Source organism: Nuphar pumila, chromosome 14 (assembly GCF_984573655.1).
Source record: "Nuphar pumila chromosome 14, dmNupPumi1.hap1.1, whole genome shotgun sequence".
NCBI lineage: Eukaryota > Viridiplantae > Streptophyta > Magnoliopsida > Nymphaeales > Nymphaeaceae > Nuphar > Nuphar pumila.
In genome coordinates, this window is record NC_143262.1 from 87,715,002 (window position 1) to 87,727,442 (window position 12,441).

Below are 12,441 nucleotides of genomic sequence, written 5' to 3' on the forward strand. Positions count from 1 at the left end.
GCAACCACTTTCTAAAAGTTGAAATGGTAAAACTATGTGTAGCTATATTAAATTAATCGCGTAATAGGCTTCTTATTTGATTCATTTATACTCGTATAAAAATTCTATCACATATTAACGATTACGCCACTCAGTTGCTTAAAATGTCTTATTTCATTGCTCATCCAAGTACACATAAATAAAATATTACTAAGCAAACAAGAAGAACACAAAGCAAAGTAATAGATAATCGAACTAGACTAAATAAAGCTAAGTATCCCTAAATTCATCATCATGTTCCTCTTCGATCTATCTGAAGCTTGGTTCTCTTCTTGAACTCTTTTGCATTGATTGAAGGTGGGTCGGAGGAGAAGTATTCAAGTCATATTGTGTCTATGGTCTGAATTATTCATCTTCTATTTTCTTCAGCAATAAACTCCTCGATCAGATTTACAATTCCTCAATTGGTTGCACTCATGACAGTCACCTAAATGGCTCGAAACATATGTTGTGTCCTTGCACTAGCCATACAAAACCCTCCCTGAAACGCAAAGTTTGCGCTAAGGGATGATCTCCTTGTAACTTCTCATCAAGCCATCATCTAATCTCTCATCATCTGACCACATACTGACCGAGATCTCTGACGGTGGGATTGGTGAGTCCCACGCCCATAGGGCTATGACTATTGCCCGAAAGTAGTGTCGATGTAGTCATGTCCATACATATCTCTTCTCCTAAATATGATGTAAATTGGTGACGTCGTGGTGTAAGATCTATAACAATTTGAGACATGCTTGCCATGACTTCGGTAGTCATCACCATTGCAGTGATGAACACTTTTCTCTCTCTGACGGAAGGCTCAGCATGGTCTTGAGCCCTTGGGTCTTCGTGGTTTCCTCATTCGCTAGCTATTCCTAATCACGCAACAATCTAATCATTAACGTGCCTAATTTGAGCAGAGACTTACATCTTGTCATTGAGTCTTATTATGAATGATGAACAGTTTTTCTGTGTAAACCTGGCTTTGATACCACTTTGTAACACCCCGATCTGGGACCTCAGGAGTCCGAGTTCGGTTGGTATTACTTCCCAGAGGGAAGAGTGCAAAGCTTACACAGAGAAAACATGGCTGAAAAAAACTTTTTATTTCATTCTCATAAATCAACTTTTCCTTACAATTGTTCATCATTCATAATAAAATAAAGCAATTACATTTTATTCAATGACAAGGAAAGTAAAAGATACCAATGCTCTGCTGAAGACGAAAGAGTTGCTCACCAGTGAATGATTTAATGCCTGGAACCTACAGTTGTAATTAAACAAAAATGGGGGTGAGTCTACAACCCAGTAAAGAATAATTATAAGTAAATAAACAATAATTTACAACTGTAGTGGGCGCTAAGCCCCTAGTCTTATTTTAATTCTCGATACACCACACATGTTTGTATATTTTAATTTCCCCCATTATCATTCTCAATTACTCTCTTTCACACAACTATCACTAGGCTGGCTATACCGGTAATAGCCATCTATGGGCGTAGCAACCCTGTAGAACACCCCAATTCTACATGTTGGCCAGACAATGAACCATACACTCCCAGTGGTCCCCAGACCACCAGGCACTGCAGTGAACCACCACGGGGACCCCACCGGTAGCTAGCCGGGGGATCAAGCTCTCAATCTCGGCATGGTTCATGCTACATCCTAAACATGATGGTTATTAACCATCCATGGTCCTCTAGAGTCTCAAACCAGTGTGAGTGAAATCCTAAGTCATAGCCAAGTTCACACATTGAACAATATTCTCAAATTCAAAGTTCACTCGTTCCCTCACGAGTGATGTCATGACTAATCACAACAATCTCATTCTCAATCTAATGATGACGTTAGGACTCACACAGCTCTCACTTAGCACGCAATGATGTAGTGTCTCTACATCATTAAATCACCGGCGGCCCACTCTCCATGGTGGCTGCACTCTGGCCGCGAACCAGGTAGCCCTTGCCACAGGTCGCCACTTCCGGGATTTAAGGGGTACTGCATGCTGAACTCTAAATATCCATTCACACCATATGAATGAATTAAATGAGACTCTAATCTAACTCAATCTCATCACAATGCATGATATAAATGCTCAATTAACATGCAATCATAAACACAATCTCTTTCTATCATGCATGACATATTAACACTAACATGCATCTCAAAATAAACATTTGTTTAAAATAACTCATAATTGTCAAGTATGGAATTTATGCATGTCATAGTCTAACTCAAAGCTATCATGCTAATCACATAACCTCTATAGCACTACGATAACAAGCAACGTGTAAAGGGTTTATTCACATCTAAAATTACTTATAACATCCCTTACCTCAAGTGCGGATCTGTACTTTCACCAAGAGTGAGTCTCAAGATGCTCTAACAGTAGGATCTGGTAATTAAAGCAATATATTTGAATTAATCACAAAACCTCTTACTAAAATTACCAAAATACCCTTCCCGAATCTTATTAAATAAACCACAGTTTCTGTATTACTATTTTGACTGAAGTTCATAGACCAATGGATTCCTCTCTTTAATCCGAATCCAACGCACCAAACCTCGCTCAATTCCGAGTTCGGAGTGCGAAGATATGTCTATTTTACTGAAATGGATCTCACGGATCCAAATGGATCTCTTGGCACATTTCGGATTTTTGGGCCATATCGAGACTATTTTCTGATCCAATCCTGATTTGGATCCAAACCCTGTCTGTTTGGATTCCGATCCTCCTCATAACTGGATCCAAAACTGCTAGTTGGATCCAGAAAGTCTGATTTGGGTCTGAATCGGTTCGACCCGAACCGGTCCACCCAACAAATTTGGGTCTGAACCGGTTCACCCAAACTGGATTGGGTCTGAACCGGTCCACCCAATCGGTTTGGGTCTGAACCGGTTCGACCCGAACCGGTTCACCCAACTGGTTCGGGTCTAAACCGGTTCGACCCGAACCGGTCCATCAAACCGGTTTGGGTCTGAACCGGTTCGACCTGAACCGGCTCACCCAACTGGTTCGGGTCTGAACTGGTTCGACCCGAACCGATTCACCCCAAACCGGTTTGGGTTTGAACCGGTTCGACCCGAACCGGTTCACCCCAAACATTTTTTTTTTTAAAAGGGACTCGGTCTGGGCGCAACCCAGACCGGTGGGCTCGGTCTGGGTCGCACCCAGACCGACCCGGTTCGGTCCGCCCTGGACCGAACCGGTCCCCCAAATTAAAACAGCGGAAGGGGCTGAACCCCTTCCGATCTCAGGCGCAGGGGGGTCGGCCCCTGCCGACCCTCCCTCTGCACCCACACGCCTGGGCCGGTCTTCGGGACCGGCCATCCGTGTCGGTCGGTCGCCGGGGCCGGCCGTCGGAGTCGGCCGCCACAGGGGCCGGCCGACCACCCCCTTTTTCTCTCTGTCTCTGAAATTTTTTTTTTCTTTAACTGCAACTTGCCGGCAGCCATGGCTGCCGGCCCTCTGAGCTCCCAACAGAAAAACGAAGAAGAAGACGGGGAAGGTGGAGGCCTACCTTGCTGCTGTCGCCGCCGCCGCCACCTCAGGTAAGTCTTCCTCTTTCTCTCGTTCCCCCTTCACTCTCTGTCTCTCTCCCTCTGCCGCTCGTTTGGTGCGGTGGAGGGAGGCTGCGTGAGGGTTTTTATAACCCTCACGCAGGGTGAGGATAACCCTCACCCTCCCGCGGATTTCGGGGGGTGAGGCTTATCCTCCCCCCTCCGTTACGCGGGGAAACCGCAGTTACAATTTTTTTTTTTTTTTTTTAAACTTATCCCCTCCGGCGACTTTGCCGAAGGGGGTTTTACATTTGGGTTCTGTTGTTTTTGTTGTTTCATGAATCTTTTTATGTAGTGCCTTTGTTCTGCTGGACTTTGTTCCTTGAGTACTCACTGTTATAATGAAAATCAGATCGGTTGATGCCTTCACCTGCTGAAACTGCATCAGAATGAGAGGGCCCTTTGGTGCACTGCTCAACTCTAACGAGCACAGACATCGACAATCAGGACCACTGTGAGCTCTCTCTCTCTCACTGCTGTCTTGATCCACATCAATTTCATCAGATTGTTATGTTTAAAGATCTTTGGATATAATGATTTATCAATTACCATGGTGCATGTATAAAGTTGGGTTTTTGGGTGATTTCGGTATTAAATCAAGATGGACTTTATTAATCATTGTCTGTTTACATGATCGCATTAGTTGGATATATTTCCATTTAGGTGTTGATTAGTATTCGTCATGAAGGGAATTCTAGTTGGAATATGTTTGTATATTGAACTAGAAGTTGAAATACCCAAAACAAATCCATGGCTGAAGAGCTCACCGGGTCTGATGTAAAACACTAATGCTTGTGGGGCGTCTGACATCAGTGGGAAAAGGACTGAGCAGAAGATGAGTTCAGCTCAATATGAATGGGACTTCTCAGCCTGGTTGGCTGTTTGGAGGGCATTATGTGGGATCATAATGGTGTTAGTGTTGGGTGAGCATGTAAATTTCTTGATTGCAACTTGACTCAGGGCTTAAGGGCATAGAATGACAATATTTTGAAGGAAATGAGGTATGAGAAAAGTATCAATTGAGAATAATTTGGAGGTGGTGATAGAGGCTGTTCTGTGCTGCAAGCAACACCCAACCAAAATCTTGTGCTAATCAATAGGTCTGATTCTGGCTATATGGCTTTGACAGACACCAGTTGCCACACATGTAGATGATGCCGCATCATTGCCAGTTTCAGTATTAACAAAGGAATTTTAATATTCTGGGGGTTGAATAAGATAGCTGGACAGTTAAGTCGCACTCTCATAACTTAGGGGTCTTGGGTTCGAATCTCACGGGTGTTATTCCCCAGATTTCCTAATTGAGAAAAAAAAATAGTGGGGTGGGGCTATGTTACTTGGACATTGACATGGGTGTCAGTGTCAAACACAGGAAGAAGTGTTGGACACTGGGGTGTCTTAAAATCTATACACTTGGACACTGCTATATGTATTATATATATAGGAGAGAAAGCGAAAAGAGAGATTTAAAGAATTATTCAAACAAAACCATAAAATATAAAATGCATATTCCTTTCTCATTTGCAATTTGATCCTTGATGATTTACACAAATGTCAATGATGTAATATGAACATGTAAGATTTTAAGTAGAAAAAGTCAAAACAAATCATCAAGACTAGTAGGAGCGTTGGATGCTCGATGCTGGCATGATGGATACATCTCAGGCAACTAAAATACTCGACACTTGTTTAACAAGGAAGTGTCCACAAAGCTGGATACCCGTGTCTATGATGCCCAACACTAGACACGGGTATGACACTTGTTGGACACAGCATGTCGAGACACCTTTTAAGGTTTTGGACACTCTGCACGCATGTCCAAATTTTTGGACACTCCTAATTTCAAAAAAGAAGTATCGGTGCCATGTCCAGGAGTGTCAGTGTCAGTGTCGGGAAGTGTCCGACACTGACACTTCAGCCTAGGTGAAGTGTCCATGTAACATAGGGTGTTGGTGTTGGGGTTGTAATACTGTTTATACCAGCAAGCTCTTGAACTAAATATTTATACCCTTTATTTGTTCCTTTTACTTAGCTCCTATTTCTTTAAATTGCCAAAATGTTTGGAAGGAAAGATATGAGATGTCAGCATGGTTAATTTTTACCCAAGAGAAATTCATTTATTAAAATTATGTACTTGTGAGGTGCAATGACAGGTGGGTCCATAAGAGTTGTGCATCTACCAAAATTCTGTTACATATTATCAAGAGAAATTTATAGATAGCGACCTAAATTATGGCTATTTTAGATTTGACTACCTGTGATATCAAAAACCTCAAAACCGATTCTTGGATTTTCTGAAAATTAGCTCAAATAGGTCATTCAATTCAACTGTTAGTTATTAATTAACTACCCTCTATTAACAAAGAAAAATGTTGTACACACATGCATGCATGAAGTTAAACACTTTATGTTGTACATCACTTATCATTTCCATGTCTTTCATATGTTCATATAATAGCTGCATCTTTTTATCATATCAATGATGGTTTGCTTCATGTTCAGTGGATCTGGTGATGACATGAACAAGAGAAGATTTCAGAGGACTAAGGATTTTAAGGACATTGACAAGTCTAGTAATGGTTCCATACAAGACAGGAGTTCAAACTGCAAGTTTCTTTCTCTAAAGATTGTTCTTGTCTGTATCATATTCTGCACTTTTGAATCGGTGCTCCACTCTCCATCTGCAAATTATTATGATAATTCTACAAAATCCAGTTCCAGGTATGCCATCTTAACCATTTCCATCTGGCCTGTGCTGCTAGATGGATGATTCTTAGTTATTCATAATTTTGGTTGTTTCGTGTTGGTTACATTGTCACTCAATAATGGTCATGTAAGAAAATAGCTAGAAACCACTTTTCGGACTTTACCTGTTATCTTTGGGTGTCCTTTGCCTTCTTGGCGCTATTGCACCCTTAGTGTATTAAAATCAAGTGCAAGCATCTAACAAGGCCATCCATTTTTTCAGGTCAAGATTTGTCGATGTTGGGTGGTTATGGGAGAGGACATTCACAGATACACGATATATATCAAATTTAGATATTAACTGGATCCAGATTTCAAAAGTTCTGAAGAAAACAATCAAGTTAGAAGAACATCAGGTGGTTGGGTTGTTGAATTTTAACAGCAGTGAGGTTAATCAGTGGCAGAAAATCCTAGCAGGTGTAGAATCTGTTACATTATCAGTAGATCATATAAGATCTGATGTTACATGGGAGACTTTATATTCTGAATGGATTGATGAAGAAGAAGAGTCTGAAGTGCCAGTTTGTCCATCAATGCCAATGCCAGTGGTTCCAAAAAGGTTACAACTCAGTCTTATTGCTGTAAAGCTTCCTTGCCTAAGATCAGCAAAAAACTGGTCGAGAGATGTAGCACGGTTGCATCTGCAGCTTTCAGCTGCAAAACTTGCTGCATCTTTGGTAGGCAACCCAGTTCATGTGCTATTTGTAACAGATTGTTGGCCTATACCAAACCTCTTTACGTGCAAGGAACTTATCGTTAGTGATGATAACATATGGGTATACAAGCCTGACTTGGGCATTTTACAGAAAAAGCTCCAGCTTCCTGTTGGGTCCTGTGAACTTTCAGTGCCGCTTAAATCCCAAGGTTTGTTGAATTCTAATATATGGTATTTGTCCTTCTATGATCACATTCTATGATAACATGACAAAATTATCTGCACCTTCTATTTTCCCACTATCTGAATCAATATCCTAGAGGAAAGCTCCTTGGGAAATTATCAAGTTCCTGCAAGTCAGATGTCTTGTGATCTTAGGAAGAGGAATTGATTCCTGTAGCTGATGATAGCTTTGATTGTGGTTGTGGTGGGGGGAATGGAACTCACAGGTTCCCTATTTGTGTTCTAAGGGATTGAAATTACTAAAATAATATGATGGTTAGTTGAGAAATCTATAATGATTATTAGTTCATAAATCTAACAGCTTTCAAAGGTGAAGTAGGGTAGTATGGTCCTAATTTTTTATTTGCTTTTTATGACAATTTCAAAAATGGCATGGAACCTTTATGTGTGTGTGTGTGTGCACATCCGTGCGTGTGTGTGGGTGTGCATTATTGGTTATGGTGTTTATAAGCTTTCAGGAATATAGTGCACAATGGATTTGTGTAAAACGTAGAGAGATAATCCAACTCTCCCTATCCTTTTTTGAAGTTAAAAAGGTAAAACTATTCTTTGGTTCTCCTAACACATCAGGATTTTCTTTTATACTATGCTTAAAAACTTTACTTTTAGGAAGGACAAAGAAAAAACCTTGGTAGATCATGTTTGACTTGGCCCCAATCTGAGCTTTCCTAGATTCACCATGAAATGAAGAGGTAAATTGTTGACTTCTTCCAAGTTGTTGGTCGATCTGAAAATGTGGTTCCACTGTTAATTCCAAAGTGAAACCATTTAAAGTGCCTAATCTCATTCACGTTTGGACTTGAGCCCCTCCCTTGGGAGCGGTTCATGCAGATACACAAGCACATATTTATTGGAGTATGCATCGATTTTGTGCATGTATATTCTGACACTGTTCATCTACTGGACGACTGACCTAGCTTTACCTGTTTAGTAATTGCTCCAGATCTTATTTAGTTTTTCTGGCATAGTTCTGGAAAACTTTATTAATATTTTGCAAATCATCTGTTTTTCCTCATAAGAAAATTCTTCATACTTTTGGTGACATCTTTGTTGTCTCTTGCCTCACTGAATATGAAAATTGTTGAAAGCCATAGAGTTCTTGTTCTTGACAATGCAATCACTATCAGTTGTGATTTTGTATGTACAGAGAGATTGTACCACGGAAACATGCGTCGGGAAGCGTATGCAACAATTCTTCATTCTGCTCATATATACGTCTGTGGTGCAATTACTGCTGCTCAAAGCATACGATTAACTGGTTCCACAAGAGACCTTGTAATACTTGTTGACGAAACTATCAGCACACATCACCGTAGTGGTCTAGAAGCTGCTGGTTGGAAAATCCGAACAATTCAGAGGATCAGAAATCCCAAAGCAGAGCGGGATGCTTATAACGAGTGGAACTACAGCAAATTTCGTCTATGGCAGCTGACTGACTACGACAAGATAATTTTTATAGATGCAGACCTCCTTATCCTAAGAAACATTGATTTCCTGTTTGAAATGCCTGAGATCACAGCCATTGGCAACAATGCTACCCTTTTCAACTCTGGTGTCATGGTTATTGAGCCTTCAAAGTGCACCTTTCAACTGCTAATGGATCACATCAATGATATAGAATCTTATAATGGCGGTGATCAAGGCTATCTTAACGAAATATTTACTTGGTGGCATCGGCTGCCAAAACATATGAACTTTTTGAAGCATTTTTGGTCAGGTGATCAGGAGGAAAAGGATTTGAAGACCCGTCTTTTTGCAGCTGATCCTCCTGTTCTTTATGTTCTCCATTACTTGGGCTTGAAGCCTTGGTTATGCTTTCGTGATTATGACTGCAATTGGAATAATGATATTCTGCATGAATTTGCAAGCGATGTTGCACATAAGACATGGTGGAAAGTTCATGACTTGATGCCTGAAAACTTGCAAAAGTTCTGTTTGCTTCGATCAAAGCAGAAGGCAGCACTAGAATGGGATCGAAGGCAGGCTGAGAAAGCGAACTACACAGACGGGCATTGGAGAAGGAACATCAGTGACCCACGGTTAAAAATTTGTTTCGAGGATTTCTGCTTCTGGGAGAGCATGCTTTGGCATTGGGGTGAAACAAACTGGACAGACAATGCAACTACAACAGTTACACCCATTGTTCCTCCTGTATCCCTCTCTAGTTTGTGATTTATTTCCTTTTTCTCCTCATTGATCTTTATTGATTTTTTTAATTATTGGCTGCTAATGCACTATGAAATCAATAATAATAGAGCTAAAGTTCAGCAGCTTTAATGGTGCTTATCCACTATTCATTTCATAGGGAGCTCCAAATCAAAATTTTGTATTTTGTAGTTGCCACCATCTTGAATCCTGCTCGATAAATAAGAACAATCAAGTTCTGCAAGTGCAAGAATGAATCTTATTGTTGGCATTCTTCTCTGTATTTAACCCTGGTGAAGTTTTTTACTCTCTATCTCTATATACATATGGGTATGAAAAATGGAAACCTACCAAATGGGCACGGTGCCAAATGAAACATGCTATTGTATTTTTGGTGTTTTTTTTCAAAATTTCAACCCCATAGATGTGTTGAGCATGATTGATTTACTAGAAATCGACAATTGGATCATGCATTTTGGATGAAAAAAATGGTATTTAGACCCTAAAATTTATAAAAATTGTAGGCCATTGGTATTTGAAACCTTATAAAAACCTATTCATGCATTGGAATCAAATGCTCCAAGAAGTGATTCCTATGAAAACAAGTATATAGATCACAACTGTATGGTCAGTATTTCAAAAAAACATAAAAAATCGAATAGCATGTTTCATTTAGTACCATGCCCATTTTGTATATATATATATATATATATATATATAGAGAGAGAGAGAGAGAGAGAGAGAGAGAGAGTCACAAGAACAAGAGAACTGAAAATATGAGAACTAATGTGTGAACCACGATTTTCATGGATTTTTTGTTCTTTTCTCTTGAATCTAACCGTGCAGAGCTTTAAAATCAATTGCTCATAATCTTCATAAATATTCAAACATTCAAAAATCACATTTTTTATCGAAAATACACAATCCAATGGTTGATTCTTAGCAAGTTCACCATGCCAAGCACATCCACATGGTTGGATTTGCAAAAAAAGTGTTGAAAATACCAATATTTCTAGTTCTCATATTCTAGTGACTATATTAGAGAGAGAAAGTAATGAAATATGCTAAATGAAACATGATAAATGGGTTTTTTGAGTTTTTTCGTTTTATTTTTAAATTTGGACTGTACAAATCTAAATCCTATCCAAATCCAAAAATAATGTGATTAAGTAAATCCAAATCCGATATGAATGCACATTCTCTCTGTGGCACACAGTTGGCACCTTGGGGACCATGGTCATCCTCAACTGACTTATAGGGATTCTGTGTTGAAGGTCAATGCAGCAATTTTATGGTTCTAGAATTTGGGGTTGAGTTATATCTGTCTCTTGATATTCATACCCAGAATGTGGACTGATAGGGAGAAGTGCTTATTGCACCATTTTTGAGCATATAACAAGTTGGCTGACAATAATGCAGCTTTTGCTTTCTAATGCCTTTGACCGCGCCAAGAAAGGTTTGTGTAAGCTTCTTTCAATCAATATCTTGCTTCAGGCTATGAAGCTAATTCTAGAGCATACTTGGTAAGAATTTGGGTGTTTTTTAGGGTAATTGCAGAAATATGCCTTGCTTAGTGAGTTCAATGGCATAAAGCCCCAGGTCTCCCTTGCTCACCGTGGAGTACATCCAGCTTTGGCCTCCCAATAAGGGACAGGCACCTGTGGGTTTTGAGTTTGTGACATCCTGTCAACTTAATTACATTAACAAATTTTTTTTTTGGATAATCCAAGAGAAAAACCCCCATCACCAACCACAAATTGGCTGACCTCTAGTTGGTAAAACCCTTGAGGTCCCTTGCCCACACACAGCTTCAACCTTGCAGCAAGAGATGCCACCCATGGTTTTGAACTTGTGATTTCTCATCAACTTGGTGACATTCACAAGTTACCCCTATCAGATGAAAGAAGCCCTTGTGAACTTAACCCTATAGATGAGCAGGGCTCTGCTGGATTCTTTGTTTTCAGCACCTTGTCTTGCAAGGTGGAGTAAAAAAATGGGCTATACGGACACAGATATATATGTAGACTCAATAAAGTTATGAGATAATGGGAAATGAAAACCTACAAAATAGACATGGTGCTAAATGAAACATGCTATTGGATTTTTGGTATTTTTTTCAAAATTCTGACCACAGATGTAATATATATGCTTGTTTTTATAGAAATCACTTTTTGGAGCATTTGATTACAATGCAGCATGAATAGATTTTTATAAGGTTTCAAAAATCAATGGCCTACAATTTTCATAGATTTTCAAGGCTTCAAATACTATTTTTTTCATCCAAAATACATGATCTAAGTGTAGATTTCTAATAAATCAATCATGATGAACACATCTATGGGGTTGAAATTTTGAAAAACACCGGAAATCCAATAGCATGTTTCATTTAGCACCGTGCACATTTTGTAGGTTTTACTATTCCATGAGACAATAATATAGATTTTCTTTTTTGAAAAGTAAGACATGATGACAGTTTTTTAATTTTTAATTAATAAGAAATCTAGTTATTGAAAATATTATCAAAATTATTAAAATAAAATTGTATGAAGAAACTGTTTGACGTGTCATTTTTCTTGTCCATGTGCACGGGACCCTATTGGGCGTGTCACTGTGATGTAGGTGAAAGTGGATGATGGGGTCACTTGAGGAAGACGAAATTAAGATTTAATAGAATACTTTTCTCTCTAGGATACATGATAACAAATAGGCTTCACTGCAATCTGTTTTCAAGGTTTTCCTGTAATTTCTTAAGGAGGTTTGATAGTTTTCACAAAGAACTTTAGCAGGAATTACATGCGGTTGATGAGCATTTGACCCTTGATTGTCAAATAGTTTCATTTTTCAATTTTATTTTTAAAATTTACAAAAGTTTCCTCTTTTGAATTGTTTTTTTAAATCTTGAGAATGCTTTTAATCATATATGTTGCAAGTATCGAGCCACTGCAATTGAAACTAGATTGTTCGCGTCACTAGAATATGTTTACTGAAAATATGTTTACCAGAGTATGAAGCATGATTTTCTGAGTTTTTTTTCTTAAATCTTACTACACACATGCTATCGATCTACATACTCG

General features: G+C 39.2%; 1 protein-coding gene across 1 annotated transcript; it reads left to right on the forward strand.

Annotated features, from left to right (window-relative positions):
• Positions 1 to 3,262: 3,262 nt before the first annotated feature.
• On the forward strand, positions 3,263 to 9,498 carry LOC149817274 (putative UDP-glucuronate:xylan alpha-glucuronosyltransferase 3). Its single transcript, XM_089987615.1, has 5 exons — positions 3,263 to 3,570; positions 3,932 to 4,033; positions 6,082 to 6,300; positions 6,548 to 7,188; positions 8,370 to 9,498. Exons 2-5 carry the CDS (start codon positions 3,969 to 3,971, stop codon positions 9,392 to 9,394), a joined length of 1,950 nt encoding a protein of 649 aa, XP_089843741.1. The 5' UTR covers positions 3,263 to 3,570; positions 3,932 to 3,968; the 3' UTR covers positions 9,395 to 9,498.
• Positions 9,499 to 12,441: the final 2,943 nt, after the last annotated feature.